Here is an 18,253-nt window from a genome sequence, read left to right as displayed (position 1 = left end):
TCCATAACTGCCTCTTCCTTTTCCTCTTTCCCCCTACCCTTCCTCCCCTCCTTCCCATAACTGCCTCTTCCTTTTCCTCTTTCCCCCTACCCTTCCCCCCCTTCCTCCCCTCCTTCCCATAACTGCCTCTTCCTTTTCCTCTTTCCCCCTACCCTTCCTCCCCTTCCTCCCTTCCTTCCCATAACTGCCTCTTCCTTTTCCTCTTTCCCCCTACCCTTCCTCCCCTCCTTCCCATAACTGCCTCTTCCTTTTCCTCTTTCCCCCTACCCTTCCTCCCCTTCCTCCCCTCCTTCCCATAACTGCCTCTTCCTTTTCCTCTTTCCCCTACCCTTCCTCCCCTTCCTCCCCTCCTTCCCATAACTGCCTCTTCCTTTTCCTCTCCCCCCCCCCTACCCTTCCTTCCCTTCCTCCCCTCCTTCCTATAACTGCCTCTTCCTTTTCCTCTTTCCCCTCCCCTTCCTCCCTTCCTCCCCTTCCTCCCCTCCTTCCCATAACTGCCTCTTCCTTTCCCTCTTTCCCCCTACCCTTCCTCCCCTTCCTCCCCTCCTTCCCATAACTGCCTCTTCCTTTTCCTCTTTCACCCTACCCTTCCTCCCCTCCTTCCCATAACTACTGCTTCCTTTTCCTCTTCCCCCCCCCCCCCTACCCTTCCTTCCCTTCCTGCCCTCCTTCCTATAACTGCCTCTTCCTTTTCCTCTTTCCCCCTACCCTTCCTCCCCTCCTTCCCATAACTGCCTCTTCCTTATCCTCTTTCCCCCTACCCTTCCTCCCCTCCTTCCCATAACTGCCTCTTCCTTATCCTCTTTTCCCCTACCCTTTCTCCCCTCCTTCCCATAACTGCCTCTTCCTTATCCTCTTTTCCCCTACCCTTCCTCCCCTCCTTCCCATAACTGCCTCTTCCTTATCCTCTTTTCCCCTACCCTTCCTCCCCTCCTTCCCATAACTGCCTCTTCCTTATCCTCTTTTCCCCTACCCTTTCTCCCCTCCTTCCCATAACTGCCTCTTCCTTATCCTCTTTTCCCCTACCCTTCCTCCCCTCCTTCCCATAACTGCCTCTTCCTTATCCTCTTTTCCCCTACCCTTCCTCCCCTCCTTCCCATAACTGCCTCTTCCTTATCCTCTTTTCCCCTACCCTTTCTCCCCTCCTTCCCATAACTGCCTCTTCCTTATCCTCTTTTCCCCTACCCTTCCTCCCCTCCTTCCCATAACTGCCTCTTCCTTATCCTCTTTTCCCCTACCCTTCCTCCCCTCCTTCCCATAACTGCCTCTTCCTTATCCTCTTTTCCCCTACCCTTCCTCCCCTCCTTCCCATAACTGCCTCTTCCTTATCCTCTTTTCCCCTACCCTTTCTCCCCTTCCTCCCCTCCTTCCCATAACTGCCTCTTCCTTATCCTCTTTTCCCCTACCCTTTCTCCCCTTCCTCCCCTCCTTCCCATAACTGCCTCTTCCTTATCCTCTTTTCCCCTACCCTTTCTCCCCTTCCTCCCCTCCTTCCCATAACTGCCTCTTCCTTATCCTCTTTTCCCCTACCCTTTCTCCCCTCCTTCCCATAACTGCCTCTTCCTTATCCTCTTTTCCCCTACCCTTCCTCCCCTCCTTCCCATAACTGCCTCTTCCTTATCCTCTTTTCCCCTACCCTTCCTCCCCTCCTTCCCATAACTGCCTCTTCCTTATCCTCTTTTCCCCTACCCTTTCTCCCCTCCTTCCCATAACTGCCTCTTCCTTATCCTCTTTTCCCCTACCCTTCCTCCCCTCCTTCCCATAACTGCCTCTTCCTTATCCTCTTTTCCCCTACCCTTCCTCCCCTCCTTCCCATAACTGCCTCTTCCTTATCCTCTTTTCCCCTACCCTTCCTCCCCTCCTTCCCATAACTGCCTCTTCCTTATCCTCTTTTCCCCTACCCTTTCTCCCCTTCCTCCCCTCCTTCCCATAACTGCCTCTTCCTTATCCTCTTTTCCCCTACCCTTTCTCCCCTCCTTCCCATAACTGCCTCTTCCTTATCCTCTTTTCCCCTACCCTTCCTCCCCTCCTTCCCATAACTGCCTCTTCCTTATCCTCTTTTCCCCTACCCTTCCTCCCCTCCTTCCCATAACTGCCTCTTCCTTATCCTCTTTTCCCCTACCCTTTCTCCCCTCCTTCCCATAACTGCCTCTTCCTTATCCTCTTTTCCCCTACCCTTCCTCCCCTCCTTCCCATAACTGCCTCTTCCTTATCCTCTTTTCCCCTACCCTTCCTCCCCTCCTTCCCATAACTGCCTCTTCCTTATCCTCTTTTCCCCTACCCTTTCTCCCCTCCTTCCCATAACTGCCTCTTCCTTATCCTCTTTTCCCCTACCCTTTCTCCCCTTCCTCCCCTCCTTCCCATATCCGCTACTCCCTCCTCTCCTTCCCATCCCAACCATGTCTATGATTTCCAGTACTGTATTTAGATAGGGCTGTCATAACTAAAAATAAAGCCAGACAGATATTTGACCAGTCTAGCTGAAGTCACTGTTTATTGTTTCATTACATAGGAGTATGAAGTTGAGAAAGCTAATTTAAGTAATCCAGTGGTTTTATTATTGACCTGACATGTTGAAGAGACTAATCTGATTCTCCTCTTCTACAAATTGCATGATGGCTGTGTTAGACTGGACTAGTTTCAGATATTAGCCTCTATTCAATTTGTATATATGAATTATTTGTTTGTGGATATCACTTACCAATGTTGTCACTTCAGTGTCTGAAGCGGCTGCCGGATGAGAGCAGGGCTGATGAGAGCATGGTGGTGTCGCTATGGAGACACGAGATCCAGCGCATCATGAAGGACCGCATCAGTCGCACAGCCGACAAGAACTGGTTCGATGACACACTGGAGAAGTCTATTCAGGAGGTAGGAGAGTAGTGAGAACATGACTGTTGTTGATCAGGAAAGTATTGTACTGGATAGAGTGACAATAGTGCCATGGTGTGCAGAATGTATTGAATGTTACCACGCTGTGTTCTGTTTGCAGACTTGGCCTAAGCTGGAAGGACCACTTCATGAACACTTTGTGACGTTCCCAGTTGATGCCCGGATGTATCAGAGACCGGTCACATCTCTTGGGACAAAGCAGATTAAGGTACGTCTGCTGAAGACCCTAAGATTAAGACACAACACAAACTGGATAGTTTAGAATCTGACCATCTTGCGTATTCAGCAGTGTTCAACATTAAGGTATTCCTAAATGTTTGCTCCTATAGTATACAGATATAGCGACCCCAAAATGTTTTACATTGAAAAGTCTTGAGTTGGGTTATGACAAGGACCCCTTGCTTACTTTCAAACTCATATTCAGTGATAGAACCTTTTTATCAATCTTATCTTAAATGTGTCTACTTTCTGGGTCAGGTTTTCACTTTGTTTGAAGGACAGAAAATGGTGTGATTCCAATTCTTTTGTAATGATATGCCTGGATATGTTTGCATAAGTAATGAGCTGTAGTTTGAGACAAGTTCAGGACTAATGTTAGACCAGAGTGCTGATGAGGCTTCTGCTGTGAGTATAGAGACAGCATTAGAAACTGCACTAGTTCTGCAATCCTTGCCAAACTGCCCAATAGTTAAGGTATCATAAGGACGAGTAGAAATCTGCAGTTTCTAAAGATTTTGCTATATGTTATCATTTATAAGGACAAGTGGACTGAGACTGTTAGTTTCTACCGCTGATAGATGCATCATCTTTCAAGACTGCAGAGTTTTTGTTTGCAAGGTGTCACAGCCTCAGAATCTGACTTAATGTTGCAGAGTTTTCCCATGATAGTTTTCCTGATAGTACTGTTTGATCAAGCTTGTCTTGAAATACAGCCTCCTCTTTAGACATGGAGTTATTTTATTTTTTGACCACAGGTAATGCTGCAACCAATAGAGAACCTGCGAGACCTGCACAGTTGCCTCAACACCCATCTGACCCGCTACAACGAGGAGTTCGGCAACGTCAGACTCAACATCATGCTGTCTGACTTCATCATCTCCCACGTTGTCAGGATGCATCGAGTCATCAGCTTCCGTCATGGGTCAGTAGACATGGAACATAAGTACAAGTTTGGCACATGCTACATGCATTTCATGTACCGATGTGAACACTATTTCCTTGGTTATGAAATCTTTGATTTTAAGTAAATACTTTGAATACCTCAAACATCTTCGATAACAAATAAATTTTATTTGGTATTACTCATACACAATATGTACAAAGACTTTGAACATTATTTAAAACCAGGGCCCTGTTCAACAAAGTGATCTTAGCGGCTATTGTAAACCTATATTAGAAGTATGGGAGTTTAGATCCTCTTTGCACTAAGATTGTTTTGTGGACGGGTCCCGGATGAAGCAGGTTGTTTTGGACCCTTTATTTCACTCATTGAGCCTTGTGTTGATCTGCTCAGTGGGAATCTGCTGCTGATCGGAGCTGTGGGCTCTCACCTGGCCACACTGTGTCGCCTGGCCCTGCATGTAGCTGACATCCCTATACACAAGGTGGACACGGCCAAACAGAGCAACTTCTTTGATGGTCTCCGCTCTGCCATCCGACTCAGTGGATCCGAGGGCAAGATCATCACACTGATGTTTACTGTAAGTAGTGGATACTAGTGCTGAGACCTGTGAAGATCCCGGGTAGAACAGGTCTTCAGAAACCCATGCTTGCCGTAACAGGCGACTATGCTTGTCGTAACAGGCAACTAACGGGATCGGGTGGTCAGGCTCGCTGACTTGGTTGATGCATGTCATCGATCCCAATTGCGTGGATCGATGCTCATGATGTCTTTCTCTGGATTGTCTGGTCCAGATTCGATTATTTACAGATCGCCGTCATAGAGCTTGAATATTGCTGAGTGCGGCGTTAAACAACAAACAAACAAACAAACAAACAAACTAGTGCTGAACCCGTGGTGGATCCACAGTGGGGTGCTTTCCTGTCCCCTACCCTTTTTATTCAGACCTGACATGACCTGTTCCGTGTATTGAACCAGTGAAATCCAAGTTTCTAAAACTCTGGATCTGCCTCTTGTGTTGAGCTCAGTTGTGATTTTCTTATCTTTTAACAGGATCTGAAAACATCACAGTGATAGACATAGAAAATGGTATTGTGTAACGGTTCTTGAGTTCCTTCTGTGACCATTGTGTGATAGTGTTGTTATAACTTAGCCACTTGGCACCAGCTTAAACTTAGCATGTTTGAAAATGTCCTATCAATGCAAATCATATCGCCAAGACAAACATACTGACTCCTTTGATATCTTATTTCTTGGGCTGGTAATGAAATTGGCAAAATTATACAAATTTTTTAACTTATCCTATCTCACACTATTCATGTCTCCTTCTTTCGATCCTATGTGAAAACATGCTTGAACAAAAGTTTCCAGCTTCAAAAAACATTTCACCCAAACACAACACAGCATCATCATGGTCACAACCCAAACAAAAGGGTCACACACTGGATAAAATCTACAATTTAATGTAACATTGACAAGTTTTTGACTATTCGACCACTATTAGCCATGTGATGATGTGTTGCAGTCGCGTGACCTGGCTGACCCAGTGTACCTGGACGCTATCAACAGTCTCCTGGTCAGTGGGGAGTACCCTCACCTCTTCTCTAATGATGAAATGGATGGACTACTACAGGTAGGCTTTACTCACACCTTCTTAGCCCCTTAAGTGTAGCACCGACCCTTTGATATCCCGGTGGGTATTTGATTTGTTTGAAAATAAATATGTTCCAGAAAATAGTGTTAAAAATAATTTGGCCTCTAGTTACAAATAGTGAACTGGTGAGGACATGTTGGATGTTCTGAAAAAAGTAGATCTTCAGCTCCTTTCATTGAAAAAAAATGTCACTGAAAAACTATAAAAAAATATTTAAAAAATCCCAGGCCACCCCCTAGAATGTTCAGTGGTTGTTCCCAAGTACAGATTATTATCACTCTTCATTTCATCAAGAGCAATAAAGCCTTGGTCCACACAGTTCCTGTTTTTAGTCCTTGGATAACCAGACATAAAGGCTCCAGCCAAAATAGTTTAACTATCAGTCACATCTGGTTTGTATTGCTCTCAGGCTATCCACCCTGCCATGAAGCGTGAGTTCCCCAGTATGTCCGTGGACCCCATGAAGTTCTTTGTGTCGAGGGTGAAGAGCAACCTCCACATCATCATCTGTCTGCCCCCAGGACATCCTCTCATCAGGAACGCATCACAGTGAGTAGCACAACCCTGGACCAACACTTGCATGTGTTTTGTTGTTGAGCCCTGTCTCATTAATTTGGCAATTTGATGTGCAGAGTTGCGTCCCTTAGGCACGCCAGATACCAGATTGTGGGTTCGAATCCCGATTCGCACCGATTATGTTTCTAGGTTTGTCAGCACCATACCCGTGCTCGTGGGTTTCACCGAAGTGGTAAACGTTTAAGACCTGCATCACTTTGGGCTTTCCTCCCACATTAAGCTGACACGCCGTAATATATTGTTTAATGACAAAAGTTATCTGGAACTTCATGGTTACACTGCAAGTCACTAATGTTCGCATTTCTTTCTGACTATGCACACATTCCTTCTGACTTTCATATGTTTGAATAAAGATAAAGCTTCAGGCAAATTCAGCGTATGCATGACCAGATCGTTCTGTATGTGTATCTAAGGGCATTTTGCTTGGGGTATGGTTAAGGTAGTCCCAATCATACATTTTGTACCTTTCTCTTAAGACATATAGCTGGTACCCAGGTAGAGGAAGGTAATAGGGGGTCGGGTACCCGGGTAGTAAATTTGGACTCATCCCAGCACTATGAGACATGAATATTTACGGGCTGTTCAATATCTCGGACTTCCATGTGTGTTGCAGCCAGTACCCTGGTCTGCTGAGTGGCTGTCAGATCAACTGGATGTGTGACTGGCCGCAGGAGTCCCTGCTAGGAGATGCTAACTACTTCATCACCAAACACAGACTGACTGAAGAGTTCGAGGACCTGAGGTAAGACTGCTGCTGATGCTGCTTCTTGTATCGGGGGGGCACGGGTGGCCCAGTCGTCTAAGGGGACACTATTCGCTGTGCAGAGTTGCGTCCCTTGGGCATGCAAGAAACCTATGACTGTGGGTTCGAATCCTGGTTCGTTCCAATTATGTATCTAGGTTTGTCAGCACCATACCCGTGCTCGTGGGTTTCAATGAAGTGGTAAACGTCTAAGACCTGCATCACTTTGGGCTTTCCTCCCACATTAAGCTGACAAGACATGATATAACTGGAATACTGTTACAAGTAGTGTTGATCAATCAATCAATCAATCAATCAATCAATCAATCAATCAATCAATCAATCAATGGTATGTAAGATAAACACACTATGTACGTACAATATGTGAAGCCCATTCCTGCTGTTACAACAATGATGCAGCTACAATGTTGTCACCCACATCCTTCACACTCTAGCAAATGACTTGTTCATCCTCTCCAGCGACAACGTGACAACCTGCCTGGCCAACATCCACAGCTTTGTGCTGCGAGACTGTAAGCAGATGCCGTGGGCCGGGGAGCTGAGTCCCGAGATCAGCCTTAACACTGTGAAGGTCACAGAGAAGAAGAAGGACCAGCTGAAGGTGACGACCATCAAGGTGCCCAACCTGCCGTACTCCAAAACCATCCTGCACGAGAGAATCAAGTGAGTGGAACAGTCATTGAAGGTCACTGCAGGCAACACACAACCTTCATGACCCTAAAGCTGTTGTGGACAATTTATCACATGTCTGGAAACGTATCTATACTTATCATGATAGCAAATGCCTGCTTCTTTGTGTTTTTTTAGTTGAGATCCGGGTTAGAATGGGTCTTCAACAACCCATGCTTGTTGTAAGAGTCGCTTAGGGGATGGGGGATCGGACTTGCTGACTTGGTTGATACATGTCATTGTATCCCAATTTGTTTTTGCAGAAAGAACAACTTATCTTCAGGTTTTACATCCAAATAATAATTGTTCACTGGACATGATCGATATCCTGAAAAGAAAAATGATAATTACAACTTCTCCTTTTGTGGCAGCATTTTTATGTCTTGAAGAATTGACTGAAAAGATATCTCACTAACAAAAGTCCATCTTCATATTGTTTGCCATCAGACTGCAGCATCGTGACACAAGTGTCCCTGCAAAGAATGAGGTGTTCTTGGGCCCCACGACATACCGGCGGTTCATGGATTGCTTCCGCTACCTCTACACCCACAAGGCCACAGACAGGACGGAGGTGGTGGAGAAACTCAAGTGAGTCTCGGGGATAGCTGATACATCTCTGTGGGAGGTTGCTGTGTGGTAGCTGCATGTGAATCACTGGGGACAGACAAGATTGTCATAGTTGCTACACATTATTCATTTTTAATCAAATATTATTCTGTCCTGGCTACTTTCCACATTTTGTATGTCTTCTCCAGGAAGCTGTAATGGATTCAGCTGAAATCTTTGGTATTGTTCCGAAATTTAAAGAGGCTGAAGTTGAATATATATTTTCTTGTCTGAGGAACTGAAAAAAATATACAATTTATGAAAACAAATTCAGCTATCATCTCGTAAATGAAGCACCAAAAGCTGACACATTGAAGGTGAAGGCTGGAATTAATCTTCAGGTACCCATGCTTGTCGTAAGTGGCGACTAACAGGATTGGAAGGTCAGGCAGGCTGTCATTGTGTCAAAATTGCTCAGATCAATGCTCATGATGTTAATCAATGGATTGTCTGGTCCAGACATGATTATCTACAGACCACCATCATATAGCTGGAATATATGTGGTGTGAAACAACAAACAAATAAGCAAAACAAAGGCTGAACTGTGGTCACTATAGATATCATTGCAAAAGATAATTTTCAAGTTGAATATAGTTTAAATTGAATCAGACTTTGACTGTGGGCTTATGATGTCAATGTATTTGTGCATGCATACTGAAACATTTGCATAGTCATAGCAGGTGAGCTACAGAGCCTTTTGGATTGTTTCTTTTGATTTCAAATAACCAATTTATATATGTATAAACACATTAAATTTTCCTATGCTATTGTTGAGAAACAAACCAGTTGCTTGGCAAGTGACTGTTCTCATCCCTTTATACTGTCAATGGTATGATAATGGTTTGGCCTCTTTCCGGTCACAGGAAGCTGCTGTCCACACTTGACCAGACCCGATCTGATGCCAAGAAGATGAAGAAGGCCATCAAGACAAAGACCAGCCAGTTTGAGGAGGCCAAGAAGGTGACTGCTGACCTTCTCAACCAACTCACATACAAGGCCACGACCCTGGAGAAGCTCAAGGCCAAGGTCGGTCTCAGCAAGTCTTTAGATGCATACCTTCATCTGAATGAATTTGAGGAAGAGGAAGAGGAAGAAGATGAACTTCTCAAGCAAGGTGATGCTGTGTTTTCTTTCTCTACTCCAGAAGGGCTTGTTTAATATTCATACAATGTCAAGGTCAGCATTCAGTTGTTGTTTTTTTGTAAAACATAGTTGTATCTGAGTCCTGCCTACCTCTACAGGCATTAAAACATAATTATATATTTCTAAACAAATCCTACCAGGTCACGTCAACTGCATTTATGCCAAAGGTCAAGGTCACCTTTGAGGTAAATGTCGTTGTCTCTGACTTTCACTTGGATATGGTGTGAAGTTTATTGACATTAGAGGATAACAGTCATTGGACTTATTTCAAACAGACGTTGGGAATTCTTTTGGCACGAGATGAGAAGATCAAAGGTCAAGGTCATGAGAACTATCTTTTTAAAGTTTGTAGCTTAGGTTATTGTGAAACATGGTTACATTGTTCATTGGCAGCTAAAAAGATCTTGCACCATCCTGAAATTGTTGGATGTTATGAGGCTGTCTTGATTGAGGTCTTCCCATGAAAATCTAATCTGCATCCAATCTCCACACTTTCTGCAAGGAACTAAAGACTCACCTGGTTTTTTTCCACATATAAACACCTGTGAGCAGCCTACCTGGAACTTGGCACTGTATAAACAGATTATTATAATCTATCATAAGGTCAAGATCTGGATGTTTTGGGACTGGAAGTACATGGTATATTATGATTTGTGGAGCTTTGAGGAAATGGCAGTAAAGGAGCTGCTTCTTTTTTGCAACTCCTTGAAAACACCTCCAGTTATGCTCATGATTTTGTTTTGTAATTTTATTTGTTGAAATAATGATAATCATTACCTGCTAATAGTCAACATCGTCTTCAGCAAAGGATTGTTTAGACAGGGTGAAGTAGTCAAATATAGTCTGACAGTGATTTGAGTGTAGAGATGTGTATATTCTGTACCGCAGAAGAGTGGGATGACTATGATGTGGAGTTTGACAAGATGCGAGAGGCGACCCTGAAGACGAGGCAGGTGCAGGCCAAGGATGAGTATGGCCAGGCCCAGAAGACCCTGGAGGAGTGTCGACGCAGCCTGGAGGACTCTCGGCAACAGGTCAGCATCACTATACACAAGATGTCATAACAATTTGTTTCATATTTTGTTATGATTAGGAGAATATCCACAGTAAAATGACTGTAGAAATGAGATGTAATACACTGGGTTATTGAGGATGTATATGTGTCAGTGTCAGAAGAGATGCTAGCTTCATGCACTGTAACAGGATGACACCCGTGGTGTGTAGAGAGAACCTGTTTTCTGAACATATACGGTATACTCTAAACTGTGGCCTAGGATGCTGGAAATGGGTGTTAAATCTCAAGGGTTTTTTATGCAAAAACAGTAGCATTGATTATCACTGTTGGAGAATAGAACAGGTTTTATTGCAACAGCTTTATCTAGGTTGACTGGATTATATACAGTGAGTGAGTGAGTGAGTATGGTTTTACGCCGCTTTTAGCAATATTCCAGCAATATCATGGTGGGGGACACCAGAAATGGGCTTCACACATTGTACCCATGTCAGGAATCGAACCCGGGTCTTTAGCGTGACGAGTGAACGCTTTAACCACAAGGCTAGCCGACCGCCCCGGATTATATACCGAGCATGCATAATAAGTGTTTATAAAAATGTTCCCCTGTCAACCACCAGTATTGTTCATTAGTATTTGGTGTCTTGTTGTATCTTAGACAAAAGAAATATGGTGACAGAATTATTTTTGATGGAAAGTCATTCATATTGCTCATTATTTTCCAAATATCCACATTTGATTTGTTTAATTTATATGGCTCAGAGGAATATGTTTACAGGTACTATCCATTGCCAATAGTGAGGTCAAGGGGCATCTCAACTGGGAGAATTGTGTCCTTTTTTATTCCATCTGACTAAAATATGTTTTAACAAAATCTCTTTTACTGGTTGACCTGGATGTAACATTTGGGCAACCTTCTGAAAATTCTGCTTTTACGTTCCTGCCTGTGTGTCTGAGCTAAGTGTAAACATATCTGTGTGGCAGGTGGTATACTGGAAGTCTAAGGTTGACCGGCAGTGTATTGAACGTCTGAGGGCGTTCGCCAACCCACCAACGCTGGTGGGCCAGGTGATGGAGATGGTGATGATGCTGATCGGGAAGCGGCTGCCGTCACAGAGGATACTGGACCTGTCCCCAATGAAGGAGGACATGTCCAGCAGGATGTCCTCTAGCTCCTCCAGCACCAAGTTCATCATCAAGAAGTGTGAGTATCTTCTTAATGTCTCCTTTGAAAAATCACTGGGTCGATCGACGGAGAGCAGTAAATAAATGCCTGCCCTGATATTAAAATGCCTGGTCAGATGTAATATGGGGAGAAAAAGGTTACAGTACATGATTTTCCCTTTTCAGAACATGCAATCTAAGATTGACTTCTATTATTAAGATTTATGAGGGTGGGGGGATGGCTGACCCACCTGATACAAGGGCTGGGACGGGTACACCGGGTACCCGAGTCTGGATAGGATAATGCTGTTGCTCGGGTATTAATTAGTTACCCAGACCGGTCAATCGATCAGAGGACTGTAGATAAGAAAAAAATAATTTGGACGTGTTTGATTTTGTGTTGAGCTTGATTTATATAAAGACTCATAATAGCTGTATTAAAATGCACTATATCTCCATATTTTTTACGTTTATACTGCTTATTGATACATTAAATCATCTCCCTTTATATTTCCTGCCGAGTTCCGATTATCTTCGCTCTTCATCCGCTATATTCCTCTGAAGTACTCCCTGGGCCCCAGTAGAGTAATAGGGGGTTGGGTATCGAGTAGGAAATTTGGTCCCGTCGAGCTCTTCTTTGATAAGAGAAATACACCACTCAAAAGAACTTTAAGATAGTTAATCATGGCATGACAGATTATCTATAGTCATATGAAAAACTTGGGTGTTCTTTAGCTTCTTTTGAGTTGTATGCTTGAGTTATTTCCCACTGCACACGATTCATGCTAGGTAGTGGTCCCAGTGTCATCCCAATAACTGCCTCCAGCTGTCTGACCATGTCATATATATTCGTAGGGAGGTGGAACTTGTATTCTTAAAATTGGTATTGTTTGTTGATGTTGTCATTTGTCAGACAGTTATGATTGCAATAACTGGTAATTTTGAGAATTGATAATTGTCTGTAATTGGGATGAACAACATTACTCTTGGTGGTTGAACATAGCATGTGTTCTTTCCTGAATATGTAGCGGCTGAAGTTCCTATTCCTAAGAAGCCATCAACAGGTTTGAGTTTACTGATATGCAGTGATCATTAATATACCTGTGTATACTTCCGACTTCATGTCTTATATATAGCATTGTTTATTGTTGTTGTTTTTATAACATGTCCCGTTGGTGTTGTGAAAATACTGTGATATGTGCATGTTTGTCTGAATTGAACATTGTTATCTGACTTGATGAGTGAGTGTATGCTTCTACATCTGCCTGTCTGTCTGCCTGTCTGTCTCTGTTTGTGGCTCTGTTGCCGACTTTGTCTGCCTGACTCGATCACTGTCTGTCCGTTTCTGACTCTCTGTCTGTCTCTGTTTCTGACTCTGTCTGTTGCCGACTGTCTGTCTGACTCACTGTCTGTCCGTTTCTGACTCTCTGTCTGTCTCTGTTTCTGACTCTGTCTGTTGCCGACTTTGTCTGCCTGACTCACTGTCTGTCCGTTTCTGACTCTCTGTCTGTCTCTGTTTGTGACTCTGTCTGTTGCCGACTGTCTGCCTGACTCACTGTCTGTCCGTTTCTGACTCTCTGTCTGTCTCTGTTTCTGACTCTGTCTGTTGCCGACTTTGTCTGCCTGACTCACTGTCTGTCCGTTTCTGACTCTCTGTCTGTCTCTGTTTGTGACTCTGTCTGTTGCCGACTGTCTGCCTGACTCACTGTCTGTCCGTTTCTGACTCTCTGTCTGTCTCTGTCTCTTACACTGTCTGTCTGTCTGTCTGTCTCTGACTGACTCTGACCGACTGTGTCTGTCTGTATCTGACTGTCTGTATCTGACTTATTGTGTGTCTGTTTGTATCTGGCTGTCTGTTTCTGACTGATTGTGTGTCTGTTTGTATCTGACTGATTGTGTGTCTGTTTGTATCTGACAGTCTGTCTCAGACCCTGACTCTGTTTGTCTGTATCGTACATCATCCAACCTTGTTCTGCATTATTTGTGCAGAGCTGCATCCCTACACTGAATCAGGCTCCTCTACTCCTGGGTTTGAATCCCAGATTCACCCTGATTAGCATCCTTAGTCTGCCAACAGTGGTTACGTCTACACGTTGCATCACCTTGCATCACTCTGTACACTCACAAGAAACTGATACACCATGTACAACATAACTGTTCGGTACATATCAAAGTGGTGCTAACCAAATCCATCTCTAAAATGCTTCATGTTTCCTGAAGTCCGTGTCACCAGTCTGTGTAATCTGTCTGTCTGTCTGTCTGGTCGTGTGACAGTGATGCTAAGTGTTAACCTGCCTCTAAGAATTGTTTGATGTGTATCATCGATAAGTAATGTAATATTTTGTTGACATGTTTAAGAGTGTGCCATTTTATTTTCATCAATAGCCTGAATGTATATTATTTATATCCTTTTGCAGTGCTAAAAATATAGGTGTCTGTCAAAGGATCCTTGATATTTGCTGCTATAGTATTTGAATCTAGGGCTCCTAAAGTTTCAACTTTTAACATCAGGGTTATACAAGACCCAACGTTTTGTAATTCTAACCCATGAGTTATAACCCATAACTCAGGCTAGTGTGTTTGTGTTGATTTCTAACCTGAGACAGCTGTGGAAACTGTTCATACAGTTTCATGTGCAGTCTATTTACAAGAATCATAATCAGTAAATTATTTACATTTGACCTACCCCATGGTGATTCCGAGTTAGATTAAGTCCCCAGCAACCTACACTGGTCATAGGGGGCAACCCAATAGATTGGTTCGGTCACTTGGTTGGAAGCGTGTCTTCGTACCCTGATGGAAAGGATCGTTGTTCACAATATTGATCATTGGATTGTCTGGTCCAGACTTGATTGCTTGTATGCTGCTGTCATATAGCTGGAATACTGCTCTGTGTGGCTTTGAACAACAAACAAACATTTTACCATTTCTGATTATTATCTTTATGATGACAAGGGGGAATATGTGGCCAAGACGTGTGAGGCATTTAATGTGCAAAAGTTGGCATTGACAGAATCCATTGATCTTGGGTTTGAATCTTAGATTTTGAATCTTGGTTTATCAGCACCATACCCTTGTATGTGGGTTGCACCAAAAATGTCAGCATCTAAGAGCTGCATCACTTTGGGCAGACAGACCGTGACATACCGTATTTGACGTAATAAGCGCTCAGGGCGCTCTCAAAATTAGAAAAAGGGGGCTCTTATTAGAATATAATTTTGTGAAAGAGTTGAAAGATCGTAAATTTCGTGGTTTATGCTGACAGCCTGAAATGATTCAAAAGAAAAGTCTGTGCGTATTATACACGACAGATATATTTTTCCAGAATTTAATTGCCCTTAATTAAGGGTGCATATAACACATGAGTGCGTATTATACACGAATAAATAAGTCTTGTGTACATTGATCAATCGGAAGGGTGCTAATTGGGATTGTTCACTAGCCAATATATAAGCAAATTTCGCCATGGGCACTTATTAGAGCGGGGCGCTTATTACGTCGAATACGGTAACTAAAGTACTGTTCAAAACGGCTTAAAAAGCAACTCACTCTCTCATGATGTCTATTTCCACACTGTTCCATATGACAACTGGTGATACATGTTTCAGCTGCCAAAATAAAGGATGGGGAAAGGTTTGACAAGACACAGTGGAAGCAGATGCAGCTGACGATGAACGACTCCCCCAAGTTTGTGGACATGCTGCACAATGTGTCCTGGGAGGATGGGCTGCCTGAAGATGTGCTGACTGGTAAGACTGTCATTGTGGGCCGGACAAGTCAGTGGTCCTTTAGGTGGTAGAGGAGCTAGTGTTATTTTCACCTGGTTCCCAAGGGTTCTCAGTGATGCTGTGACAAGACCTTGCACAGCTAGCACTAGCCCGTTTTGAACTCTACTCTTCGTTTTGGAATATGAATGGCTATCATAATTTGCAAAATATTTAATGAACATGTTTTTTTAAAGGTGGAACTTCTTATTGATATGCAATTGATCCTATATTCCTCAAGAGAAGTGGGGCAGTGGGGTAGCCTAGTGGGTAAAATGTTTTCTCGTCACGCTGAAGACCTGGGTTCGATTCCCGACATAGGTACAATGTGTTGAGCCCATTTCTGGTGTCCCCCGCCGTGATATTGCTGGAATATTGCTAAAAGCGGCTTAAAACCATACTCACTCACTCACTAAAAAGAAGTCTGATTTGAAACTGGAAATGCTTGAAAATGAATTGCTGACTGTGACATGAAATAACACTTGCTAAAATTGTGACATTTAGTTTTTTCATTGAATAGCAAAGTGTTGGAAAGCATACATACTGAACACAGTGCTTATGCACTCAAGTCTTCCTCTTGTTGTTCCATTGTTCAGCTGTTGAGAGTTACCTGGCTGTCAGCAAGGAAGGTCAGCTAGGGGTCACAGGGGAAGGAACTCTGCTCGACAATGCTGCAGGTAACCCTTTTATTGTTTTATCATATCAATCTTTACAATGTGTTTTTCTATTTGTTTAGTTGTTTTTGAATCTCTGAAACTTTGCAAATACACATTTTATTGTCAATATCAATGTGACTTGAGTGAAAAAAATCATTTGGTTTGAGTGAAATATGTGCATTGACATAAAAGCTGGGGGTAAATATCTACAGTTGTGTCAAAATGATGTGGGCAAAAAGTACCTGAAAAGATACACAGTGGTGTTGAAGCACAGTGTTTAGTGGGTTTACCCATGTCACACAATATCCTGGTTTGAAGTGGCTTGGTTGAACAATTATGACCCATATGGTGTCCCCACGACAATATTTCACTTCAAGGTTATTGAAACAACAAAGCCCATGCATCATATTGGTACTTGCCTTCAAGGATGGATGGTGCAGTCGTCTGAGGGTGCTCCGATTCACTGTGCAGAGTTGTATCCCTTAGCCAAGGCAGGATCCTTTTGCAGTGGATTTTGAACCTAGATGCCCTATTATTATCCCTGGTTTATTAGCAACATTCCCAAACTCATGGGTTTCACTGAAGTAGTCTGTCTAGCACCTGCTCCACATATCCTCCTGACCAGTGAAGACCTGAGGTAGAATAGGTCTTTAGCAACCCATGATAGCCGTAAAAGGTGACTATGCTTGTCGCAAGAGGAGACTAACGGGATTGCTGACATGGTTAATGCATGTCATCGTATCCCAATTGCGTCGATCAATGCTCATTATGTCAATCACTGGATTGTCTGATCCAGGCTTGATTATTTACAGAGCGCCATCATATAGCTGGAATATTGTTAAACAAATATATCCTCCCACATTAATGTACACGCTGACTACTTGCCTTGATTTGAGCACTTCCACACTGTTTCGACCGGCTCGGTGGTCTAGTGGTAGAGCGTCTACCCGGGGAACAGAAGGTCCGGGGTTTGATCCCTGGCTGCGTCATACCAAAATACTTTAAAAGATGGTACTTGTTGTTACCCAGTCTGGCGCTCAGCATTAAGGGGCTAAAACAAGGACTGGTCGGCTCGGAGTCAGTATACTGTGTCTGAGTAGAGTATTCATGTTAAGCTGCAGCATGGTATTTCGGTGTGGCTAGCACTATAAAATCGGCATTAGTCCCGACTAGTGCAAGCAGCCACACACACCCACACGTGCATGCTATATAAGTGCAATAATCCTGGACGTGAGGTTAAACCCCATTTCACCTCACCTCACCTCACCTCACCTCACCTCACCTCACCTCACCTCACCTCACCTCACCTCAACACCATTTCCACTCTTTCCACAGAGAAGACCTTCTTAGCTGTGAAGAGGACACCATCCCCTGACGGCACTAAAGGTATCACCATCGCCGGTGCCAAGTATTCCAGTGAAGACTGCGCCACCCTGGTCCAGTACACCATCGCCATTGTTGAGTACACACGCCTCTGTGGGCCGCTCAAGGCTTCAATGGAGAAGCTGAGTGAACTGGAACGGGAGATTGAAGAGAACGAGAGACTGCAGCGGCAGCAGGAGGAAGAAGTAAGTGCCTGGGAAGGAGGGAGAAACAAGGTTTAATCTAGGTCCTGTAAAATTGGAAGGGAATGTTATCATCGTGATTCTTGGTATGCCGGCACCATACCTATTCCGGTTGAACAAAAATTAAAATGATTACAACCTGGCTCCCTCCCACATTAAGCTGACACACTGTGATATAACTGAATAATGTTCAAAGCGGAGTTAACCCAACTCACTCACTCACTCTAAACCAGAACTGAAGGATCAGCTCCTGTACCTGGTGTACATGAAGTTGATGAAAAGCAGGGTAAGAAATTGTCACTTGTCCTATAGTCCTTGCCAAACTGCCCAATAGTAAAGGTATCCTAAAGACTAGTAGAATTTTGACATTTTTAAAGGTTCTGCTATCATTATAAGGACTAGTGGGCTGAAACTGTTAGTTTCTACCGCTGAAAAGTGGACTATTTTTAGTATTATTCAGAAGAGTATACTCTTGTCTTAGTTGGTTTTAATGACCCTGGATTAAACCTTGTGAAATTTGAATGTGTGATTTGCTGTGAGTGTACTTGTACTTGTAGAAAACACGGAATGTAAATGTTATGGAACAAATTATTTCAAAGTGTTAATTTCTTAAGCATCAATTGTGTTCATATTTCTCCAAATATAGCAAGACAAATTTGTTCCATAAT

At 43.5% G+C, this 18,253-nt stretch overlaps 1 protein-coding gene across 1 annotated transcript in view; it reads left to right on the top strand.

Annotated features, from left to right (window-relative positions):
• Window positions 1-18,253, top strand: part of LOC124126385 (dynein axonemal heavy chain 5-like) — a 116,072-nt gene that overhangs the window by 71,592 nt on the left and 26,227 nt on the right. The window contains exons 61-76 of the mRNA XM_048384623.1: window positions 2,719-2,871; window positions 2,993-3,100; window positions 3,867-4,033; window positions 4,406-4,592; window positions 5,538-5,645; window positions 6,076-6,215; window positions 6,856-6,984; window positions 7,465-7,668; window positions 8,122-8,262; window positions 9,145-9,395; window positions 10,313-10,458; window positions 11,421-11,640; window positions 12,629-12,664; window positions 15,209-15,349; window positions 15,961-16,041; window positions 17,356-17,588. Coding sequence (XP_048240580.1) covers window positions 2,719-2,871; window positions 2,993-3,100; window positions 3,867-4,033; window positions 4,406-4,592; window positions 5,538-5,645; window positions 6,076-6,215; window positions 6,856-6,984; window positions 7,465-7,668; window positions 8,122-8,262; window positions 9,145-9,395; window positions 10,313-10,458; window positions 11,421-11,640; window positions 12,629-12,664; window positions 15,209-15,349; window positions 15,961-16,041; window positions 17,356-17,588 — 2,445 coding nt within the window. The remainder of the gene's footprint in view (window positions 1-2,718; window positions 2,872-2,992; window positions 3,101-3,866; window positions 4,034-4,405; window positions 4,593-5,537; window positions 5,646-6,075; window positions 6,216-6,855; window positions 6,985-7,464; window positions 7,669-8,121; window positions 8,263-9,144; window positions 9,396-10,312; window positions 10,459-11,420; window positions 11,641-12,628; window positions 12,665-15,208; window positions 15,350-15,960; window positions 16,042-17,355; window positions 17,589-18,253) is intronic.

Source organism: Haliotis rufescens, unplaced genomic scaffold (genome assembly GCF_023055435.1).
Source record: "Haliotis rufescens isolate VD_foot unplaced genomic scaffold, xgHalRufe1.0.p SCAF_5, whole genome shotgun sequence".
NCBI lineage: Eukaryota > Metazoa > Mollusca > Gastropoda > Lepetellida > Haliotidae > Haliotis > Haliotis rufescens.
The sequence above is the reverse complement of the archived record's forward strand: the minus strand, read 5'-3'. Positions and strand labels throughout refer to the sequence as shown.